At 35.4% G+C, this 26,098-nt stretch overlaps 1 protein-coding gene across 1 annotated transcript in view; it reads left to right on the forward strand.

Annotated features, from left to right (window-relative positions):
• Positions 1-22,138, forward strand: part of RFTN2 (raftlin family member 2) — a 73,409-nt gene extending 51,271 nt beyond the window's left edge. The window contains exons 8-9 of the mRNA XM_051985930.1: positions 7,386-7,464; positions 21,003-22,138. Of these exons, the coding sequence (XP_051841890.1) occupies positions 7,386-7,464; positions 21,003-21,278 (355 nt within the window). The 3' untranslated portion in view covers positions 21,279-22,138. The remainder of the gene's footprint in view (positions 1-7,385; positions 7,465-21,002) is intronic.
• Positions 22,139-26,098: the final 3,960 nt, after the last annotated feature.

Below are 26,098 nucleotides of genomic sequence, written 5' to 3' on the forward strand. Positions count from 1 at the left end.
GTGATGCCAAATTAAAGGAGGTGGGAATTGTATCAGATGTAAATTTTTAAATACTGGGGAGATTTATAACTGATGATGAGAAGCAGCATGGTGTAATCAATACAAACAGCCTTGCAGTCAGAAAGTACTGACATATGCTAGCTGTACAAGTCATTTCATCTCTTATGGTCCCCAGACAACTCCTAAGAAATTCTACAGAAACGAGTTTAGAATAACGCCAGTAAAGCAATGATCAAAAAAAACAAAACAAAACAAAACAAAAAAACTTCAAGGGGAAGGAAGACCTAGTAAGGCCCTTCATTCAGTCCAGACCTACGTAAGATTTCTGCAAGCCCACAGGTGCTCTGTACCTGTTTGGGGAATAAGAGTGGGAGTAAACTGAGGTCAGAACAATCTCTGATGAAGAGAGCCTGAAGCCAGAAGGATTCCCATCCTTGTCTTTTGGAGAAGCGAGATCAAAGCCAGTCTCCAGGAGGTATCTGTCCTAGAAAATGGAGACACGAGAGGGGCGCCGAGGCCTGCCCTTGAGCCCGCTCTGGGAGATCTGAAGCCAGCCCAATCTCGAATGTTCTGTTGGATCCCAGTAGGGATCTACTTGTGGAAATGAAGATAGAATAGAAGTGTCCTGCAGCAGAGGAAATGAAGATAGAATAGAAGTGTCCTGGCAGCTTGGCTAAGAGTGTTCCAGGAGACCTGAACCCACCAGCCTTCAATATTAGTGAAATCCTCAACATGAGTGAATTCAGATAGAATAAGGCTGACATTTTTTCCAGAGTGCACTAGGGAACTAATACTAATAATCTCCAGTATTTTGTTAGGAAAGGCCATGGCAGGCACTAAAGCCAACTCTGGGCTACTGATTGTAAAAGTAGAAGATAGAGACAGATAAATGAGGCTAGCAGGCTACCAGAAGATAGACTAAGAAGAGAGGGATTAAGCAGAGGCCCGCATGTAATCCTAGCTCTTGGCCCAGTTTTGAGTTCCAGGCTAGGGTTTTGGAAGAGCTAAAAGATCAAGGTCATGGATATAGAACCAGACTTTTCTGCCCTCAGAAGTCTGGTTCAACCCTCTCATTTTACAGATGGGGAAACAGGAGGAGACCAGCAATGAACCTCCCATCTATAACCACGACCAGGCAGCAGAAATAACCAAGCAGGATCAAAAAAGACAAAATTAAATCCAGAAAATAAGGATGCTAGAGAAGACAGCTGTGGCACAAAGTCTCACTCTGTGAACTAAGCGTAGAGACAATGAGTAATCAGAAGAAAATACCACATACATTTAAGAACTACTATGGATTTAAAAACTAAGAAGTAAACCCAAAAGCAGAGTAGCTCTATAAATCCAAGCAGGATTTAGGTTGGCCATAAGAATTGTAAGGATATGGATGAAAGAGAAAGAATTTTGGTATTAGCAATTTTCTTTTTTTTTTTTTTTCCCTAAGGCAGTTGAGATAAAGTGACTTGCCCAGGGTGACACAGCTAGGCAGTGTTAAGTGTCTGAGGCCAAATTTGAACTCAGGTCCTCCTGACTTAAGAGCTGGTGCTCTATCCATTGCGCCTAGGTGCTCCGGTATTAGGAATTTTCTACACTTATGAAACCATAGACTCCTTTCAAAAAATACAACAAAAAGAGAGATAAATAATAGTTGAATCATTTAAAATATAGACATTTTTAATTCTGTAGTGGAAATGAGACAGTGTGAGACAAAACCTGGTGCAGCCAGCATTTCTAGAACAATTTTATATTTTTACTTTCAATAAGTTTAAATTATAATTTGGTCTAGTTCAATATAGTATTGTAATTCAAAGAGTAGTGTTAGAGATATTTTCAATTTTTGAAAAATTTTTACCATTTCTTTTTTAAAAAAATCATTGCAAGAGGTTTGATTCATTTTAAGTGTTATTTTGTCATAACCAAGAGCCAGAATTTTTACTATTGCAATACATAACTTTAAAATGGAATAGGAAAATATGACTCATACAAAAACTTTGCTGAAATGTTTTTCTTTCATTAAATGAGATATAGTTTTACTCCTAGATTTATTTGCCTACATATCTTGAGAATAAAAGTCCTAGTAGTAATAAGATTAGTTTTCATAGTGTGAAGCCCTGAAATAAGTCAAAGTCATGAATTGAAAAATAAAGCATCTTTAACTGAAATAACAGGATAGCAAACCCGCCACCATAGGAAATGTTCTATGAGTGCAGACAAAATATCTTAAAAATAAAAATATAAAGACATTACTGTAATTCTGACATTACTAGGAAGTGACAAGTAATATTACATTTAGTACTAATGATTTTCTGTCATATTAATTATATTAACTATTTTCTGTCACCAATTTTACTCATCTTTAAAATTGTAACTCCTCACCTCATGTTTCCCTCTCTCTTCTTAGGGCACTGTATCTTTACATGTGGGTACTTTGTCCATAGGAATATAATTTTAGTTGTTAAGTTTTATAAAATATTTTGGGGCTTGAGGACTAGATTTTTTTTTTCCCTAAAAGCTGGGAAAACTTACTTTTTGTCCTGGGCAGGTTTCATTTAGGATGTCTTGAAATATAGTTCTGAGTCCTCAGAACAAATTATTGCCTCTATAGGAGAGACAGAGCAATTTTACACTTCAAATAGTCTATATACTCTGGAAAGGATAAAACTAACTTTCAGCTCTAAAAGACCATCAACTTAGCTTCATCTAAGTTCTCATGTGGCAGCCTAAAAGAAAGATTGCATATTTAAAGGGAGTTGGGGGGTATTGTAAAGTATCATTTTTAGTCCTTTTTGGTTTTTTTCTTTTCTAATTTAAATTCTTTGAAAAACCCAGAGTTGTTTAATTCTGCTGTGAATTAAATCATAGTAATTTTACCCTGAGAAGCATTTTTAAAAGATTGGGTTTTTTTTTTTTTTCAAAAAGCCAGTTTGCCTATTATGTGCTCCCAACTCTCTTGATTGCCCTACTGAGCTTAAGTTCTTACCTTTTCTTTAAAATAGAACTGTCATCTTTTTTCCATCTATTCAGACTAAAAAACTTAGGAAATATTAGGATTATTAGGAAATCCTAAACTTTGAATTAAGCCCTTTAAGGCTTTGTGATCTTTTTCAGCCAAGCAAACATCATTATCTTATTCTATAATAAAATTTAATTTTTGTGCCAGCTGAAATTTTGTTTTTAAAAGTTTTGAAATATATATATAATATACTAAATTTAGAGTCAGTAGACTTGATTCAAATCTGGTTCTCTTACATATTGCCTATACAACCCTGAACAAGTCAGTTTAGCCTGTTACCTTATCTGCAAATGAGATGATATCCAAGACTCCTTCCAATTCTAAATCCTGTCTTATTGTGAAACACTTCAATATTGACAGTCCTGAACTTTTAATTGGATCATATTCCTAAAGTTTATAAGTCAATATTTTGGAACTCAAAATACTTTGGAACCTGAAACATACTGAAACCTTTCAATTCTGAAGTTTCTATCATTTCTACTATTTCAGTCACCTGTCATTCACTAGCTCTATTCCCTTTCTGAAAAAATACGAAAATTCCCTTTCGTATTAATTTATTTAAATTAAATAAAATGTTGGTGAAATAAACTCTCTTCCTATGGTCTGAGATATTTAAATATTTGTGTGGAGAAATAAATAATTCTCTAATCTGTAATACTCCCCAAATTCTGCCAATCAAATAGGGCAACTAAGCTATGTATGATATGAAGAATAGCTAAGTTCTTCAGAAAATCCATTACATTATTAGTGGGTATTACCTCTATGAACATAGACTGCATTCCCTCCACGAATTAGACAATAACTACAAAGGGTATTATCTCTCTTCCAGTCAACTATGTTAAAAACCTTTCTGTCATCCTTCACTCTTATCATCTACTCACATACTTAGTGAATTGCCAAAATTTGTAATTTCTTTATATCATCTCTTACATATGCCCCATTTCTTCATTAGACAGGCTCCATCTAGTTCAGACCCTCATCACATCTCTTCTGGACTCTTACAATAGTGTTCTAAATGAACCTTTCCTCAAATCTTTCTTCATTCCAGTATATATACTCTTATCAAAGTGATTTTTTTCCAAAAAAAGCATAGCTGACCATGTTACTGGTTCTCACATCCCACTCAATAAACTGCCCTGGTTCCTTATTACATCTAGGATCAAATAGAAACATTTCTATTTGGTACTTAAAATTCTTCAAAACCTGTCCCTTCCTAACTTTTCTATTCTTTATACCCATCCATAATGGTCTACTTGCTATTCCTCACACACAATACTCCATCTTCCATCTCTATGCCTTTGTCTCCATGCTTGGAAAGCACTCCTTTCTCTTTTCTGACTTTTAGAGTCCCTGGCTTCATTTAATATTCAGCTCACAAGCTGTCTTCTCTAATCCCCCCAGCTGCTTGTGCCTTCCCCCCAAGACAATTCTCCATTTACTCTGGATTTGTTTTATATGTGATAATTTCTCTATGTTATAATCTCCTTTATTAAAATGTAAGCTCCTTAAGAACAAAGGCTTTTTGTATTTCTTTATATCTACAATACAATTCCTGGCACATATTAATAAGTGATAATGAATACTTTTTAATTGACAAGTTAGTGTGGCCAAAAAAAAAAAAAAAAAAAAGTCTACTTTTGGTCACTGTGAATGAGCCTTTCCAAATTTATCTCAGTTGGTCTTGAGTCACTGGGTCTTTGCTTAAAACATTTCCAGCTTGCTAAGATTTACTAGCTAAAGTTTATTGTCTCTTAACACATATTTTGAAAACCCTGGCTCACCTTCACATTGTGATAAAGCACTGAAACAGGAATTTAGTGGAGGAATATCAAGAAACTTCAATAATCCATGAACATGGAGTTCTCTTAGACATGGCCCATTAGCTCTAAATCAAATAGCCCACCCTAGGACACCCCATGTACTCAGAGATCTGATGTGTGTGGATATGCTAGAAGAGGAAAATACCCCTGAATATTCACCATCATCATCTTGGCAGGCCTATTCTCTACTCAAGAACTCTGATACCTTCTCCCCTACTCTGGAGGTTTCCAATTCTATGACATTCATGTAATCCTCAGTCTGAAACCCAAATAATACCCTGAAACATTGCCAAAGACATTTTTTTTCTATCCTCATCTCATGTTCCTAGCTTTCTCCCTGTAAAATAGAGGTTCTTATTTCACTTTTTTGAATTAAAGATCCTTTCAGCCACTGATAAAACCTATAAACCCCTTTTCAGAATAATGTTTTAAAATGCATAAAATAAAATATGTAGGATTACAAATCAATTACATTGAAATACAATTATCAAAAACAGGTGATGGAGTTTTTTTAAGTTCATAAACCCCATATTAAGAATGTATACGTGTATAACATATATTGGATTGCTTGCCATCTAGGGGAGGGAGTGGGGGGAAGAAGGAGAAAATCTGAAACACAAGGCTATTCAAGGGTCGATGTTGAAAAATTATCCGTGCATATGTTTTGAAAATGAAAAGCTTAAAAAAAATGTATATTGTAGGATAAAGGGACATTCTTTCCCATTTCATATTTCTTTAAGACACATGCATCTTGGCAATAGGGCCTGTTCTATTCCCTTTCAGTACACTTTTCAGAAGGTCCTAAAAGAGTTTAAATTTTTCCTCTATCAAAATAAGTAAATAAAGAGTTGAATTGAATGTTATCTTTATACTTTTGCTAGCTCTGGCCCTGAGCGGAGATTAAAAATAGATTAGGGATATATACTTCAGTTAGGGAAAGATGGAGCTATTTAACATTAAACTACTTTAATAAAATATGGAATTTCAGATTCTGTGGAATTCTATAACTTCTTTGTTATATTTCAATACTGCATTTGTTTTTAAATAAAAGAGATCAGGATTAGATAAACATCTACAATAGTAGGGTTTTGTTTTGACTTTTTACATAATAAAAGTTGTAACTGAGCAACATTAGCTACAGATACTCCAATTCACAAAACTACAGAGATACCCTGAAAAGCATTTCAAGAGGAATCCAGCCCTCTTTCCCTCTTTGGTAAAAGATAATTTGCCATGATGGTAGTTGAATAAGGAAGGAACTCAGAATGACAGACTATGACAAGACTGTTGAAGAAAAAAACCCCGAAGTGATTGAATTCTCCTGACTGAACATGCATTCTAAATGTCTCCATGCCTATCTAATTTGCTGTTGTATATCAACTGAGATAACAGCATGACATAATGGGACAGAGAAAGGCCTTAAATTGAGGAAGCCCTGGCTTCAAGTAGTGCTTCTGTGATCATGGGCAGGTCCCCAACCTCTCAGAAAACTATGTAAACTATAAATTACAAATCCATAGCAATCTATCCTGATAAAGGGGATTTCTACATCAGAAGCCCTGGTACTAATAAATATGCCATTCCAAGCCAAGAAAAGTCTGTAGCCAACATAGTAATGTGGAAAAGACATATGATTGCATAGATGGATAGAATAATAGAAAAAACTCTGGATTTTATCACAATTGGAATTAAAGTAAACTGAAGTATAAAGCTCCAAGCATAATCAATTTAGTAGCAAAGCATGAATTTGCCAATAAGCAGGGTATTAGTCCCCTTAGTTAGATAAGGCCCCAAATGAAGGTCAACTGATCATTTTTATAGACAAAAGGAGGAGACAAAATAGACAAAATAATGCAGAATCCTAGATGGGGAAAACAATATGATTGGTTACAAAGTCTGAAGCATGGAGCACAATGTGATTAACTGAAAATGGGAACTGTGGGAGCTAGCCACAACTTTTCACTAGTAAATTCTGATTCAGTCCCCTTCTTGCCTAGTTAGTGTCACAGCAATAGCAAGCCAGACTTTTTTGAAGGACAGCCAGTGTTACAGAGATAACAGACCTGACTCCTCAGCATCCATCTGCATCCTTCAAGGATAACAGATTTCCTTGACACAAGAATAGAACAGTAATTAGCTGAAAAACTGAACTTCTCAACTCAGAGCCAGTGAGTAATTTGCAGGAAAGCCGAACTTCCAAATTTAACTTAGAGACAAGTGAAACATGATATAGGTAATTACAAAATCAGAAGTGATATAAAATGAAATCACTTAACAGATTTTCTCAATTTTCAATTTGGAGTCAAATGACCTGGATTCAAATCCAGCTACCCACTATGTATGTGATTCTAAATCACTCAACTTCTCAGATGCATAGTTTCCTTTTCTGTAAAAGAAGAGGGAGGGATGGGAGGAAGTGAAAAATAAGATTGGAGGAGGGCAAAAAAGGACTAGGTGACTTTTGAGATCATTTCCTGCTCTAAATCTATGAATATCCTATTCGTATCAATTATGGAGTACCGTGGTCTCTCAAAACCTGTTTTCATTTGCAGTGAAGGGAATTTGGCTACAAAGCAGGTTGTATTTCTTCAAAGGCCTATTATGTGGAATTCAGCAGTACAAACACCAGAGGTAAGTTTAAAATTTTTTTTTGTATATTTATATAGATTTAGTATATATAATATATACATACACATACATGTATATATGCATTCATACACATATGTGTGTGTTGGATATAATAGCAATATAAATTCCCATTAATATCTATCCCCTCATCCCTATTTCCTTATAGCAGATACAGATAAGGAATTGGGCTTTACAAGGAGTTAATCTCCAAACATGAGAGTTAACATAATATTTGCAAAGTACTTAGTACAGTGCTAAATCAGCATTTATCCCCAAATCATTTAATCTCTCTGGGTCTAGAGGTCAACTTTCCAAGATATACATGTAAGCGAGACATGCTGATGTTACTGATTTGTTTCAATAGAGGAAGTTTCCACATCCGGAGTTTCCCTACAAAGAAATAAAGTCAAAGATCTAAAGTTTCCCTCTGTGTCCCCAAAGTTAGATATGATCATGAAAGAATGGGGTAGTAATTAGGAAACATAAGAAAGTTTTGAACCCTCAAATTATTTAAATAAACATTCCTGATCTTAGTTATGAATACCCCTGTTAAGAGTATTATTTTTATAGTATCATGCCAAAATTGCTAGCCTACCCTCAGCAATAGGTATATTGTTTTCCATTTTCAAATCGAAAATTATTAACTATCTACAGCTGAATGGGGGACTGAATAGACCATTAGGCTTGGAGTCAGGAAGAACTGAGCTTAAGTCCAGTTTCAGATACCTACCAGGTATGTAACTTGGTCAAGTCACTTAACCTTTCTTCCTCCAATGCCTCAATTGTAAAATTGGAATAATAGTAGTACTGACTTCTCAGGGTTATGAGGATCAAATGAGATAACATTGGTAAAGTGCTCAGTATGTAATAAGAATTTAATAAATACTTATTCTTTTCCTTTTATCTTCCCAACAAATCACAGTAACTCACAAATTGTGAAATAATATTGTAATGCTGCCAAAATGTATTTCTTCCTTTCCAGACATGTTATCAAAAAAGACTCTATAGAAATGTTCCCAAAATATGGAAATTTAATATGTCTAAAGTGGCACATGCAATGTTTATTCATGTTTAGTTTTCTTTTTCAAGAGATGAAGATGATTGTAGTAATTGGAAAAATACATGTGTGTGTCTAGTGGCTTTCTTTTGTAGCTTACAGAATATGTTACTTTAGTGGAATTGTGGATTGCCCAAAACTAGAGATCTTTGAACATAGCTTGGATAACTACTTGTCAGGAATTTTTGAGGAGAGTTCCTGCTGAGATGGAGATTGAATAAGTGGGACTCTGAGATCCTATCTAATTCTGAGATTTTGTAATTTTGTGAGCCATCCATATTCAGGGGGTAGAAGAAGAAAGGAGGGAAGTTTAGGCCAAATTTAAGAGTAAAACGGATGGTCACACTTATTCTGGGCACCAAAAAGTATCATATGCAAACATTTAGTACCAACAAGCCTAGAAATAAATATAGGGCCATAATTATGTTCAATAGGCATTTATTGAATTGATCTACAAAAAAAATTAACTAGGTTGACAGATAGTCACACATATCTCCAAATTAAATCATATCTTCAGGTAGCCCAGTAGATTTAGTTATTATTCCATTGTTATAGTAGTGCCCAACTTTTTGTGACCCTATTTGGGGTTTTCTTGGCAAAGATACAGGAGTGGTTTGAAATTTCTTTCTGTGACTCATTTTACAATTGAGGAAGCAGAGGCAAATAGAGTTAAATGACTTGCCCAAGGTCACATAGCTAGCAAGTGTCTGAAGCTTGATTTGAACCCAGCTCTTCCTGACTCTAGGCCTGGCACTGTATTCACTGTGCCATCTAGCTGTCTAATAGATTTAGGACTAGCTGCTAATCATATGGTAATGGAAGGTTTAGGAAGCATAATTAATTTTTTGTCTATGACCCTATTACATACATATGGTATATTCAATGTTGCTTCATCCTTAACAGACACAAAACCATGAATTAATGTAACACAGCTTATAAAATAAAGAAAATTGGCAGATGATAGACTAGAAGATCCTTTAACTGAGCTTTTCCTTACCCATCTGGTTCTAGGAAAGATCTTGCAAAATAAGAACTTAAATGACAGTGAAGTACTACCACACTAGTGTGGCAATTGTAGAGCAATTGTACTTGCTTTTAAAAAAAATCAGAGCCTAAAAGATTGTCTATAATTACCTATATTCATTCTATATTCAAGAAACATTTAATCAATCATGTAAGGTAGAAATTGCCATGAAGCAAATTTCAGTTGGTTCAATGTAAGGGAAAACTTTGGGGCTGTTAGGTGGCTCAGTAGGTAAGAGTGCTGGCTTGGAGGCAGGAAGACTCAGCTTCCTAAGTTCAAATCCATGCTCACTTATTAGATAAATGACCCAAGGCAAGACACTTAACCCTTCTGCCTCAGTATCTTCTTCTGTATAAGGAGCTAAAGAAGGATATGACAAACCACTCCAATAGCTTAGACCTCAAAAGGTCTTTCTTTGAGGGAGAGGTTACTACAAATTCCCATTTGACTTGGACTAGACTAAGGCACAATTGAGGGCTCTTCTAAGTCTTCGATTCCTTATTGTGGAACACACTAGTAAGTAATGGAGAAACTACAAATAGAAATAAGACATGACATAGTCTATGACCCCAACAGGATTACAATGTCAAACAGGTACAAAAATAACTAAATTTCTAAAACTTCTGTAGTCTAGTTTATGACTTCACCATTCAATTAAAACTGCCTCTTCCAAGGTTACCAGTGATCTTTTAATTGCCATACCTAGTGTTGTAACTTTTTCATTCCTCATCCTTTTTGATCTCTCTGCAGCACTTGATGAAGCTAATGCCTTCCTCCTAGATATCCTCTCCTCTCTAGGTTTTCAGGATGCCATTATCTCAGTTCTCTTTCTGTCCAACTGCTCATTCCCAGTTTTCTTTATTGGTCCATATCATGTCCACAGAGGTAGCAAGGTTCTGCCCAGGTCATCTTTTTTTACTGTATATTATTTTACTTCGTGACCTCATCTGCTCCCACTGATTTAATTATCACCTCTATGCTGATGGTTCTTAGATCTATTATATATTCAGTCCTTCTAAGCTAGAGTCAGGCATCTCCATCCGGATGGTAGCTGATGGAGGACCTGTGTTTTCTTGTGTTAATTCTTAGGCCAAAATTAGCCCAGGCAGCAGAGATTCAATCCATACTTTCTTATATCTCAGCTTTGGAGGCTGCACTGAGTACACAGCCATCTCACACCAACAAAACACAGGTCCTCCAACAAAACACAGGTCCTCTACCAGCTAGGACCACACCATCCCACATGGAACCATCAGTTACAGCAAATGGTGAAGCAAATGTACCCATTGCCAATGGACCCAGGGATGTCCACCCCGATAATGAGGTTGACACACACATTGCCAGAGCTAGCTCAGTGTTGGGGAGGCTCCAAAGCAAAGTGTGGGAGAGGAGAGTGTTAGCCTGACTACCAGACTGAAGGTGCACAGAGCCGCTGGGCTGACCTCCTTGCAGTACATCAGTGAAATCCGACATTACATCAGCACCATGGCGGGAAACTGAATTGCTTCCATTTAAATTGTTTTAGGAAGATTCTGAAGGTCACCCCAGCATAAGGCACCAGACCCTGAGGGCCTTTCTTGAATGAAACTGCCAAGTATTCCAGCTCTGCTGCAGAGAGCATACCTTGGTTGGGCTGGGCACATTCAAATGCAAATGTGCACTTGCCAAAAAAGATTATTTTATAAAGAAATCACACAGGACAAGCGCTCACAAGATGGTCAGAAAAAGACACTCTCAAAGTCTCTTTTAAGAACTTTGAAATTAATTGTATGACATTGGCACAGGACTGCCCAGCCTGGCATGCCCTCATCAGATAATGACAGTCGGACACACTGTGACTCAACTTTAACATAGTGACATCATTTTGGTCCTCTTCAAGAACAAAAGACTACAACCAACCACCAAAACATGCACCTCCAACTGCCATAAAACATCTTGAACTGGATATCCTAGAAGTATCTCAAACTAAACATATACAAATCAAAACTTGTTATCTTTACCCCCAAATTCTCCCTTTAAAAAAAAAAAAAAGATTTTCCCCCAATAACATATAAAGACAATTTTAACATTTAATTTTTTTAAATTTTGAGTTCTAAATTTTCTCTCCTTCCTTTATCTTCCCCTGTAATGTCCGGGCTAGTTTTCTGGAGAGCCTCAGGATCAGTCAGAGTCAGGATCAATCAAAGTCCTTGGTCTTTAGGAGGAGAAGTGAAGGAGGCAGCCAAGCTGCCAAGCGCCTCATTAAAGATGAATCCTGGACGCTGGAGTCTGGAGCCTGAAGTCTTTCCTGCTAAGCTTGCTGTGGCAGAAACTCTGACTCTCTCCCTCCTTCCTCCAATCCTTTCCTATGATTACCTCATCACAACATATTCAGCAAGCACCAATTGTGAGGACAGCCATCATATCACCATATCATCTAATTATATGTTTATAGAACCATTATCTCATATTTAGTACTTAACCTTAAGCACTCTGCTGCCTAAGATTCAAGTACACCTTTTCAGAGTTCCAGCCCTCTGCAATTGTTCTAGCTTCTACATTCCCCCACCCAGACAGTTAATAATTTGATATAGATTAGATATGTGCAAATATATAATACATATTTCCATATTAGTCATATTGTAAAAAAAAGAAACAGACATGTGAAAAAAAAAAAAAAGAAAAGAAAAATTAAGTGAAAAGTAGTATACTTTGATCTTCATTCAAACTCCATCAGTTCTTTCTTTAGATGTGTTTAGCATTTTTTATCAAGAGTACTTTGACATTGTCTTGGATCATTGTATTTCTAGGATAGTAGCTAAGTCATTCATAGCTGATTATCATACAATCTTGCTGTTATTGTGTACATGGTTCTTCTAATTTTGCTTGCTTCATTTTGCATCAATTTCATAAGTCTTTCAAGATTTTTCTGAAATTGGCCTTGTCATTCCTTATAGCATAAAAGTATTCCATTACTATCCTATACCACAACTTGTTTAGCCATTCCCAATTAATAGATAATTCTCTCAATTTCCAAATTTGCCAACAAAAGATCTGCTATAAATATTTTTGTACAAATAGGTCTTTCCCCCCCATCCCTTCCTTTTAAAAAAATCTCTTTGGGCTATAGACCTAATAATGGTATTGCTGGTTCAAAGAGTTGTAGTGAAATCTTTACCCAGGAGTTTCTTATAGCAAGGAAATAATAGAACCAGCCTCCAGCCCTATTGCTGAGATTGGCAGACCCACATCTGGAGATTCAAATTTTCTAAACATATTAGACTCACAAAAAATAGTTTCCTTCATCAGAAATATTTGTGTTTGTTGTCTTTTAATCACATTTATGCCCTATGATCCATTGATAGTTATTTCTATAATCTTTATACCTACATCCTTTAGAATGCAAGAGAATACTTTGAAGTTTGTAATTTAATATTTTAAAATTCCATATAATATAACTGATTCTTTAAATATGAAGGAAGTCTACAAAGAGGTTAATCATAGGCATGTCACCCAGAAGAATATGTATATATTAAAACTTAAGGCTCAATTTCTAATTAAACTTAACTTGTTTAATTTTGATGAATGTCTGATTTTCCTAACAGGAAATCTCAATTTACTTAAGTCATTTCAATATGGCACATGTGGGTGGTTCAGGCTAGAGCTAAAATATCTTGACAATTATAATAGAAACACTAATCTATAAAGTCTATTATTTTCCTTAGTTAAAACAGAATATTTTTTATGTCAAAGCTAAATATAGATAATAGCCTGGCATCTAATAAACACATAATAAATGTTTATTGAAATGTTGAATAAAGGAATGCTATTGACACTGGAGAAATTAAACTGTATATCTCATAATTTTAAGTTAGTTAAAATTCATGTTACCTCTAAGTATACCAGGTATTTGGTAAGAATTTCATTTATTATTATTATTATTGCATTTATTTATTTTAGCATCTCTCTCTGTAATAGTAAAGAACTAGAAATTGGGGAATAACTGAATAATTTGTGGTGTATGATTGTAATGGTATACTACTGGGCTGTAAGCCATAATGAATGCAATGATTTCAGAAAACCAGAAATACTTGCATAAAATAATGGAGAAATAAATGAGCAGAACCAAGAGAACACTGTATATAGTAACAGCAATTTGGTTTTAAGAATGATTTTAATTTAATATGTTATTTTGTCTATTATAAATACCAAATTAATAAAGGACATATGAAGAAATATGCTATCTGCATCCAGAGAAAGAACTGATAAATAAAAATACATATATGTATATATGTATATATGTGCATGTGTGTGTGTGTGTGTGTGTGTGTGTGTGTTACCTATATTTAATGATAACCATCTCTAGGGGTGGGAGAAGAGGAATGGAGGAAAGAAAAAAGAAAGTAACATGGTAATTTTGTTGTATATTTGAAAGATAGTAAATTGCACATACTACATTTATAGTTTCATATGCAATCTTTTTTTATTGTACTTTGTCATGGGAATGCTTGTTTTATTGCATAAATTAAAAATAAAATTAAGAATTGCATTATAATTAACTAAATCACTAATGGAGAAATATACATTTAAACAACTCTGAGGTATCTTTCATATCTATAAGACTGTCTAACATGATAGAAAAGAAAAATGATTAATGCTGGAGAGAATATGAAAAAATAGGGACACTGATGCGCTGTTGAGGAAGTTATGAACTGCTCTAATCATTCTGGAGAACAATTTGGAACTATGCCCAAAGGATTATAAATATGTTCAAACACTTTAAACTACTAGGTAGTCTATATCCGAAGGACATCAAAGAAAAAAGAAAAGGACCTCTATATACAAAAATATTTAAAGCAACTTTTTTGTGGTGGCAAAGGATTGGAAATTGATAGCCTACCCATCAATTGAAGAATGGCTTAACAAGTTGTAATATATACCTGTGATTAAATACAATTGTGCTATAAGACAAAGGGGGATGATTTCTGAAAAACCTGGGAAGATACATGAATTTATGCAAAGTAAAGTGACTAGAAACAAGTGGACATTAAACATAGCAACCACAATATTGTAAGGATGAATAACTTAGCTACTATGATCAATACAATGATCCAAGATAATTCCAAAGGATTCATCATGGAAAATGCTATCTGTTAAGGACCATGCCTAGGTGAAAGAGAAGGTCAATTCTCCAAGAACCTCCACAGCTGTGGATCATAACACTTGAAGGAGTTGCAAAGCAGCCTTTGCAGATGTTCTTTGTGGATTGGGAATGAAATAAATTGAAGGCAAGAAGAAAGAGGAGGGAGATCAGGTAACAGCAACTACCTCTCAGTCTCCTTGCATCATCATCATCCTCTCACATGAAGAGATCCATCTTACAGGTCTGAGTTAGACCTCCAGGCTCCCATATCACAACATATGGCACCCGAATGTTGGACATAAGAAACACAAGAAACAAAGAAGCATCAGCACCCGAGAGCTGTTTGTGAGTAGGATCCTCCCAGAGTTCCTTTAGTAACCCGTGGGGAAGGAAAGGGAGAAGAGACCCATAAGACTTTTTTAGTCGGGCTAATTAAATGGGCCAACACCTCAAAGGGCCGAGCCAGGAGACTGATGAGAGACTTAAAAGCCTTGTTGTTCTTCTCTCTTTGAAAGTTTGCCTCCATGACATCTCATAAGCTTCAACACCTGCTATAGTGCTGTTTGTACTCTCTAGCATGCAGACTCAGATACCTTAGCATGTAGACTCAAATAACAGCCAATGCACAAACTTACTGACTATGCTATGGGGGAAAAATAATCGCAGTCTCATAAAACAAAAAAACGGGGAATTGTTAAGGACCATGCCTGGTGAAGGGGCAGGTCAATTCTCCAAAATGCCTCCACAGCTGTGGATCATAACACTTGAAGGAGTTGCAAAGCAGCCTTTACTGATGCAGATGTTCCTTGTGGATGGGGAATGAAATAAATTGGAGGCAGAGAGAAGAAAAGAGAGCTCAGAGAATGCAACAGCCTTCAGTCTCCTTGCATCATGTCTCACAAGAGGAGAACCATTCTGTAGGTCTGAGTTAGACCTCCAGTAGCTACTGGCAGGTAGCTTCCATATCACAACAGCTGTCCACATTCAGAGAGAGAACTGATGAACTCTGAGTGCAGATGGAAGCATGCTTTCTTCTTTTTTTTTTTTTGTAACATGGCTAATATAGAAATATACTCACATGTATAATGAGTATCATATTATTTGCCTTCTCAATGAGTGAGGGAGGGGCTAAAGGAAGGGAAAGAATTTGAAATTCTAAATTCTTTTAATGAATGCCAAAATTTAATAAATCAATTGTTTTTAAAAAAGAATTGCATTCATAAGATGCAGAAGGGTTTAATAATAGCAGCATTCATTGTTTATTTCTTTTAATAACTTTTTCCTGGCTCATAATATTCTTCAAAGGATTTTTGTGTCTTCAGGACTAAAGTCAATTGTTGAAGGAGAAAGGGAAGGGAAGGGAATAAGCATTTATATAGCACCTACTATACATCAGATATGGTGCTTCACTTAAATATTCTTGATACTCACAAAAACTCTGTGAGAGAGGTGCTATTATATCTATTTTATAGTTGAGAACATGGAGGCAAAAATAGGATAAATGATTTGCTTAGGGTGATACAAGTAAATAATAAGTGTCTTAGGCTGAATTTGAATTCAAGACTTCCTCACTCCAGACCCAGGGTTCTGTCTGTCTACTTTGATACCAGTTGAAATTTGAGATATCACCATAATCATCTTTGTCCAGGAATCCATATAAATTTAGATAAAAATGATCATTCCATGGACCCCATAGCTGGACATGTAAAATAAAAAGTCAGAAGGAAAAACAAGTGTTAGATCCATTGGAAGTCTTGATTTGTGTGACTTACTTTCTCTATTAGTCCCCAAAACAGACCATCTCTATAGAACTTGCTACAAACTCAGAGTCATCTCCACACTATACTGAAGCATTTGGGGAGGACTTTTCATGAAGCATTCTCTTTGTTGGTGAATCAAAAATATTCCTTTTTCTTCTCTTTTTTTTTATGATTAAATAAATATATATATATATATATATATATGTATATATAGAGAGAGATCATTTGTGTAACAAGTCAAGCTAACTAATTGAGTACCTCAGGTTCAAAATCAGAGGAAAAAGATACAGTTTTCGTATAGCTCATAATTAACAAAAGGAGATTTACCCAGCAGTGTCGAGGGAAGGATGTGGTACTGATTTAGCTGAGTGCAGTTTCCCTCTACTGGTGTGGGAAGCTACTACATCAGAAGCCTCCAGAAGAGGAGCTCCTTGTATTTTTGTCCTCAGATGACCAGGAAATGCCTTCTGCGACCAGAACCTCAATTCCCTGTGCTAATAAAGCCTCAAGGACAGTTGCAGTACCTTTTAAGGAAAAGTAATAGCTTTCCCTAATAGCATAACTAATCTAAGTTATTATGATGAGAATCTAAACTCAATTTTCATCATACAGCTATCTAGTTTTCCCTATTCCATTTAAGATCATAGATTTAAGACTGGAAAGGACTTTGGAAACCATCTGGTGAAATCACCTCATTTTACAGATGAGAAACAGAGGTGGGGGAAGTTAAGTGGTTTGCCCAAATGCATTAAGATAGCAGTCCTCAGAGATGGGATTTGAACCCAGGTCCTCTCATTCCAGAGACAAGTTGGTTATTACATTTTTAAGAATAGATTTATCAAATATTAGCTTCTTACATGGGTATTTTCTTTATTTCCCATTTATTTCTTTCTATTTCCAATACTAATTATTATAATTATTGCTTTAAAGTACACTTTTCTTTTCTTTTTTTTTTTTAGTTCTTAATCTTCTTGCCCATCTACTTTTCTTTTTTAGATGTATTTTATTCTGACTTTAACAAAAACCAAATAAAATAAGCATTTCCATTTTACAAAGTAGAGCAGAAAAAAAGGCTCAATTATAAAATTGAGAATTTCTACTATGTAAAACTTGCTTTTCTTTTTACATATATAATAAATTTAACATGTTGCTTTCAAAGCTATCCTGTTTATTTGGTTTTTCCTTCTGGTCTTCATTTAATTTTCTTTTAACATTCTCTGTTCTCCCTGTGCATTCTCCATCTACTTTTCCATATAAGTTATAATAATTTTATTTTATCCTACAAAATATACTGCTGGTAATTTTATTTGTATTGTGTTGAATTTTTAAATTCATTTGAGAAATATTGGCATTTTTTTCTATATTAGTGTGGCATAACCTTGAATAAACTATTTGTTTAGTTCTTGTCTGGTTTTTGTAAAAATAATTTTGGAGGTCTTTTGTGTCTTGAAATGCCAAAATTTTGTATATATTGTCATAATTATAAAGGATTTTATCAGTTTTCTTTAATTCTTGCTGATGGTCTATAGAAAGCTTAGATTTTTCTTATATTTAAAAAAATTCCAGACTATCCCTAAAAGTACTGAGAAGCACAATGTCAGAAACAAAACGAAAATTTTAAAAATCCTTAATTATTTTGTAGAGCAAATGATAACAGATGGAAAGCCCAAATATAACACCACTACCTAGAGAAAGTTTAAAAAACTAAAAGAAAGTCTTTGGCATATTGTGTGGCTCCTCTCTGGAGGAAGTAGGTGAAGCCATGAACAAGGGAGATAGGATAACATGGGAGACAGGCTTAAGTCTGAAAGACCTGGCCACAAGTGCTTCTTCCCATACATACTACCTTTGTGACAGCAGGTAAGACACATTACTTCCCAGTGGCAGGGGCAGCATTCTAAGCCTATAAAGTACAGAGCGAACAAGAGTTCTATTAGAAGAGAAAGCATGAATGGATCATAATCAAGGCCACTGGAAAAGGTATCTGCCTTAATAAATTTTTGTTTATGCTTTCTATTTGTTAACCACAGTGATAAGCATTGGAAATATAGAGAAAGGAAAACAGTTCCTATCTTTAAGGAGCTCACATTCTCAAAGGGGTGACACTATGTAAAAAAAAAAAAAAAAAGCTATACAGTGGAAAAGGAAAGGCACTAGAAATAGAGGGATGGGAAAGGCTTCTCACAGGAAATGGGATTTGAGCTTCTTGAAAGAATCCAGGGAAAACCAAAAGCAGAGTGGAGGAGGAAAAGCATTCCAAGCATTGGAGATGTTAATATTATTATTAACAATAATAATAGTAACAGTGGCTAACATTTGTATAGTTATTACTCTGAGTCAAGCACTATGTTAATACAAATAGTCTCTCATTTGATCCTCTCTGGAAGTAGGTTCTATCATTATGCTAATTTTACAGTTGAGGAAATTAAGTGATTTGCTCTGATACATACAGGTGGACTCTTGAAATTTAAGATCTTCCATACAGGCCCAACTCTCATCCACTAAGCCAGCTGGCTGCTCCATTTATTTAGATTTTGGGGGACTAGATTAGAGAGGAGATTCTTTGCTTCAGTTGCTACCTAGTTTTAACCACTGAGTGGGTGTCTCCTGAGGCACCTGAAACCTGTTAAAGACCTTAGCTTAAAGACCAAGGTGCATCCAGACCATTTAAGCCATCCTGATTGTATCTGGCCCCTAGTTCCAGATGACTCAGAAGGGAAAGTGAGGCAGGTGGCCTTGCCCACTTACTCCAACTCACTGACATGTCACAGCATCACTTCCCTGATGTCATGGTCCTCATCAGCAACGCAGGACAAACAACAGCTGCTCCATATCAATAAAAAGGCACAAGATTAGAAGACTGAGCATCACATGGGGGGCATATGGCAAGAAAGCCACTGGTCCTGGGTCTTCTTTCTCTACAAAGCTGGATCTCTGAAACTTGGGGATACTCTAAAGATAGCTCATGTTGTCTGAGAAATGTCCCCTCCCGAGGTGAATGTGGCAGTAACGTTAATCATGAACAAGTGTTGCACATACATGTGTATCTTGTACCTTGTTCAAACATTTCAGCCATGTCTGATTCTTCACAACCCCATTTGAGGTTTTCTTGGCAAAGATACTGGAATGGTTTGCCATTTCCTTCTTCAGATCATTTTACAGTTGGGGAAACTGAGGCAAACAGGTTAAGTGACTTGCTCAGAGCCACACAGCTGCCAAGTATCTGAAGCCAATTTTGCTCTCAGCTCTTCCTGACTCCAGATCTTCATCACTTTGCTACTTATTATGTATATATGTATGTATGCGTATATCTTTATATTTACTATTGCTCTCGTTTGTTATTAAATTACATATAATAAATTAATATGTATTTAAATATAAGTAAAAAAGGATAATTATGCAAAGGACCAGTGGGTCCTCAGGAACTACAGAGTTAGGAGGATAGCCCCCCCCATAGGAGTTATCCCTAGAATCTAAGGGACTTGCTACCCAATCTGCTACTACATGTGAATTGGAGAAGAGTGAGCCTTGAGAAGGAGCCCCATAAGCATCATTTCTATATCACTCATGTAAAAACCATGTTGGCATGGTGACAAACGCTCTGAACTGAATACTTCCAAGAGCATGTGTAAATATCTATCTCTTCCATCACATTACTACATTTACAGCATGATGTCAAGGGAAAAGTACTACACTGGTCTTAGCAGACAAGCAATGGAAAGCTTTATTCTGACTTTGGACTCTACCACTTTGAGCCTTAGTTTCCATAATAATCTTTCAAGCAGAAAACGTTTATTAAGTCCCCACTGTGTTTCAGGAACCATAAAATAGGGACAACAAGACTCGTACTGCCTACCTCAAAGAATTGTTGAAAAGGAAATGCTTTGTGTATTTTCAAAGCTCTCAATAAATGTGAGTTATTGGAGACAGCAGTTCTTCTGCCTTCCTTCTCCTTTTTTTCTTGCTTAATTGGTGTCCCTAGCAGAGACCATGTGATGTTATCTTTATTCTGAGCAAAATCAAGGATGCTGTGAACACTCATTAATCATTTATGGTTAAGGATAGCCATAGCTGATAAGTGTTCTAAAGCATGGGCACTGTTATATTGCTTGATATCCCCATTTTGCCAGACAGCGTGTGGAGAAGCAGGTTTGGAATACATTTGAGCTCCATGACTGAGGACAAACCAAAGCAGAACTCAGTTAGTCTTTTCACATTGGGCTAAGACCTAAGTAAAATAGGAGAGTTTACAGAAACAGATTGAACTACCTACATATCTGATCATAGATTTAGAGCTGAAAGGTGTCCCTCAGGTTCTCTTTAGCATTGATGAGTACTGAGTTGACAAGGTCATCAAGATCATTTTATAGATGAGGAACTTGAAACTTAAAGGGATATATAATTTTTTCAGTCTCCCCTCCCTCCCCCCCCCCCCAGTTGGTAAGTGTCTCAAATGGGCTCTTAGATCACATCCAGAATTGCCCTGTCCAGACTTTACACCACTGGCTTCTCTATTTTTGTTTAACAGTTGCCAAGTGTCTGGTTATGACTAATGTTTGAATATCTCTTGTATTTCAGAAAAAATCCATGAGGCAGATAAAAACAAGAGAAGAGAAAAGCAAACTAACTAGCCGGAGCATTGGGCTAGACACAGCTACTTCTTGCCCTGCAGAAAGCAGACACTGGTCTGAGGAACATCATCTCTCTCCTTCTCAAGATCCTTGGGCCAGAGAAGGGACACCAGCACCCTATGGCAGCTTTTCAGGAGTCAGCAGCAGCGACAGTGTCCTGAGGGAATTGGATGATGGACAATATGATCAAGAGGATGGGGTGACACAGGTCACTTGTATGTGAGGCGGGAGATACTTAAATTCAAAGGATTGTAAATAATTACAGAAATTTAATTCAATGCTGAATTGAGGACATTACTTCATAAACTTAGATGTAATGTTCTGTGTTTCTCCAGACATATGTATTTTTCTCCTCTGTGCTGGCTTTGGCTCTTGCCTCTAAATGCAGAAGATCTATTATTAGTAAATTCTTTAATTAGGGTTGTGTTTATATTTCTCTTGTCAACTAAGAACATCTGTTCAAAATGAGTTGTCATTAGTGTATCAAGAAATAATGTCCTTCCATTTTTCATCTTTTTGTGCATTACATCCCTACACATTTCCTAGTTATACTTACATCAGTCAACTACTCTTCCAGAATAATAGTCCTTTGGAAAACTATTCATCATTGCCCCATATCTCACAAAGAGTTCCTAAATTAAAGAATTTTCTAGTAGTTATTTTCCTATATGTAGAAATTCATCAATTTATCTTTAGTTGCAACATATATGTATTTTATAGCAACCCCTACTCATTCGGATATTTGTTAAAAAAAAAAAAAAAAAGTTCCTTTTTGTACATCTTTGCTTCTAAAAGAATGCCATATTATTAAATGATTTCATTTACCTGAGACACTGTTTCCCTAGACATCCAGAAAATAACCACAGCAGAATGCTATTCACTTATGCTCAATACAAAAACAACCTACAGTCTCAAAATAAAGGGAGAAATGGGTGGGAATTTAGAGATAATTTCTCTTTATTAAAAATTTGGACAAAAAAAAACTAAGCAACAAATAATAAGTAAAGCCTTTGTCTTTACAATTTGATAACTTACTGCTTTTCTTCTTTTTTTTCTAAATAAAGAAATCTTTAAAACTTAAAATTTTCAGGCCTGTAAGTTCAGCTACAGAAGCAAACCAGTTCCCAGACAGCACATTTCAGAGTAAATACTTTGACTTGCCAATTCCAACCACTGACTTTTCTTGCTCTAAAATACAGGTGCATTTGCCTGTTAAAAAATTAAGGCTAGATTGATGAAAATAAAACTCAACTCATGAAAAAGAATTTTCATCTATTTATGACAAGAAGAATGAGTGAGATTAAGGAGTCATAGAATTTAAATTATTACAGAATCTCCAAGAGGATTTCAGCTAGCCTTACCTGTGTGGTTTTTGTTTTGTTTTGTTTTATTAGGTTCATTGCTTTTTTTGCGCTTTAAAAAATTTTTAATTTATTTTTATTTAAAAACAAAAGAGAAAGGAAAAACAGAAAAGAAATACAAAACAAAAGAGAACATTGTCATGTGCCCAGCAGAATATCCAGGAAGAATTTAAAATATATAATAAATAATTACCAGTTCAAGAAAGTGCATATATATATATATATATATATATATATTAGAAGAAATTCTATTCATTAGTGTCCATTTTTTCTTTACTTCCTTGTAAATTGTTCTTTTGCTCTTTGTTGCACACCTTTTTGGCTTTATTCTTTTTCTTCCTTATTTATCCCTCCTCCCAAGCAAGCTATAGTTAAAAAAGGATTTATCTATGTAGATAAATAGACACACACACACACACACACACACACACCCCTCCCTATCTTTCCTATCCCTGCTCACTCTTTGGTTTAATTCTGCTCCTTAAATTGCCTTGTTACTACTCCCCCACCTATGAATCCCTCCAATCTTCTTTGACCACCCTTCCTTCCTCATCCGCTCATATCTCTCCCCTTATTTCTTTATAAATTTTAGAGGGTGCTATACCTTTCATGGTATACATGTAGTATTGCCCATTTAATCTATTCCCAATGTGAACAGGTTTTCAGAACTATTCTTCCTCTGCACCTTATTTGGAAAACATGATTAGTATTTTTAGTTTAACTCTACCCCAATATTTCTTTTGAGCTACCCTATTGTTGATGTCAATCTTAAACATGTGATATACATTTCCTTTGTTAAAAAACACATAAACAATTTGTCCATGTTGAGTTCCTTGAAATTGATCTTTGATATTGGCTTTTATATGTTAAACTTTCTATCCTATTCTATTCTGATCAAGTTTGGTTGATAGAAAGTCTTGGAACTCTGCAAGTTTGTTGAATGTCTTTGGGGTAGAAGCTTTTTTTACTTCACTGTCTTCCCTATTCCCAGATCTTTCTTCTTTGCCAGTACATTTTTTAAAAATAAGAAATATTCGTGTAAACAACTCTAATCATGGGGTGGGAGGGAAGATCACAACTCTAGCTTCACTTCAGCTATCCCTTAAATAATCTGGAGCCCCAAACCAAAACTCTATCCTCCAGCAAGTGCCAAGTCAGCAGCATCCCTGCCCGACTGCCTCTGCACTCACCAGAAATGCTGGTTCCTTCTCACCCAGAGCAGTGTCTCAGCAGCACAGCTGGGCCTGGCATTTCTAATCAGCTGAAGCTCCTCAGCCTTCCAGGACTCAGGGGTCTCCCTGACTCCTCAAGCTGTCCTAGAAGTGAAACTTTCTGTGGTTTCTACTGAGGTTCAAGAGAAATCCAGCTAGCCTCAGGGCTCCCCACTTGGTGCTTCTGCTGAGCTAGCTTAGAAGTGTTTATCTTCACACTGGTCAATCCCCAGCCTGGGGGCTTTCTCCCTGTCATGCCCTAAATCTTCTTAGTTTTTCACCACTTTGTGTGCACCCTGAAGTGCAATTTTTTTTCTACTTGAGCTGGAAAATCTAGCTAGTTTGAGATTTACCAACCTACTTCTCCACTTCCCAGAATCCTCACCTTTGTGATTTTCTAAAGACTTAATGGGACAACCAGGTGGTACAATAGATAGAACATCAACCCTGGAGTCAAAAAGCCCTGAATTTAATCCAGACACCTGATACTTAATTAGCTTTGTGACCCTGAATAAGTCATTTAAACATAGTTACCTTGCAAAAAAAAAAAGTAAATTAAAAAAACACTTTAAAATTAGATATACATATAGAGTAAAAATAAAGGGTTATAGTAGAATTTATTATGCTTCAGCAGCTGCAAAAAAAAAGGGGGGGGGTAGCAACCATGTTCTCAAAGTTAAAGATAAAATAGGTTTAATTTTAAAAGATAAACAGGAAAAATATGATAAAAGTTACAATAAAAATGAAGTAATAATTATACTAAACATATGTGTACCAAATGCTTTGGCATCCACATTTTTTAAAAAATAGTTAAATGGATGGAAATAGCAAAATAATGGGTGATTTCAATCTTCCCTTCTCAGAAGCAGATAAATATAACAAGGAAGAGAGAGAGACAGAAGACAAAGAGAGAGAGAGAGAGAGAGAGAAGAGGGGGAGGGGTCAAAGAAATGATTTTTTAAATAAGCTAGATAGAATAGATATTTGAAGAGAAATGAATGGGAATAGAACTATGCCTTTTTCTCAGTGGTATATGGTACCTTTATAAAGTTGACCATATGTTAGGCATAAAAACTTTATAGTTAAGTGCAGAAATATTAAATTCATTCTTTTCAGACCATAATAAAAATTATATTTAATATGGAATCATGGAAACAGATTGAAAATTAAGAGTAAAAAAATCTAATCTTAAAGAATGACTGGGTTAAAGAATGTCATAAAAACAATAAATAATTCTTATTAAAGAGAAGGATAATAATTAAATGACATCAAAACCTATGGAATGCAGCAAAAACAGTAATCAGAGGAAAATTTATATATCTAAATGCTTGTAGCAATAAGAGAAATAGCAGACAAATAAATTCTGTATGCAATTTTTTAAAATTAGAAAGAAGATCAATTTAAAAATCATCAATTAAAGAATTGGAAATCCTAAAAGTTAAAAGTAAAATTAATAAGATTATGTGTAAAAAAAATGAATTAATAAAACTAGAAGGAAAGAAAAATTACAAATACTGAAATGAATATGGAAAACTTAGGACAGTAATGCACTATTGTTGTGAACTAGTACCATTCTAAAAAACAATTTGAAACTATGCCCACAAGCATAGCCTTTGATTTAGTGATACTATTATGAAGTTTATAAACCAAAAGGATCAAAGAAAAAGAGAAAGGACCCATATGTGCAAAAATATAGCACCTGGTTGTGATGGCAAAGAATTGGTAGTTGAGAGGATGCCCATCAATTTGGGAAAGGCTGAATAAGTTGTAGTATATGATTGTAATGGAACACTATCATGCCATAAGAAATGATGAGTAGAATGATTTCAGAAAAATCTGGTGAAACTTATATGAACTGATACAAAATGAAGTGAGCAGAAGCAGGAGAAAATTGCACACAGTAATAGAAATATTGTAAGGAGGATCAAATCTGAAAGACGTAACTATTCTGATCAAGAAAATGATTCAAAACAATTCCATAGGGATGGAAAAATGCCATCCTCCTCCAGAGAGAGAACTGATGAACACTGAATGCAAATTGGAGCATACTTTTTTTTTGCTTTGTGTGTGTGTGTATCTGTATTTTGTAATGTGGCTAATATGAAAATGTTTTGAATGTCTTCACATGTGTGAGGGATGTAGAAGACCCTTACCCAAAATGAGTACTCAGAAATCATTCAGTAAAAAGCAGAAAAGTTGTTTATTGAAAACCTCCAAAGGATGAACCCACCCATCACGAGATAAGAAAGAGAAAGTTCATGGTAGGAGGGCTAAAGAAGTAGTAAAGATACACAGCTTTTATACAAGAGATTATATCACAAGTAAGAGAGCATTGAGAAGGGGAGGGGGAGGCATCTAATTGGTTGTTGCTATTCAGAGAGATTGGAATGGAAGATTTCTGTTACAAAGGATTACATCATAAATTGGGGAGCATTGAGAAATAGATGCTCTCTCCCCTAATTGAATGTTAA

The sequence above is a fragment of the Antechinus flavipes genome, chromosome 3 (genome assembly GCF_016432865.1).
Source record: "Antechinus flavipes isolate AdamAnt ecotype Samford, QLD, Australia chromosome 3, AdamAnt_v2, whole genome shotgun sequence".
NCBI classification, from domain to species: Eukaryota; Metazoa; Chordata; class Mammalia; order Dasyuromorphia; family Dasyuridae; genus Antechinus; species Antechinus flavipes.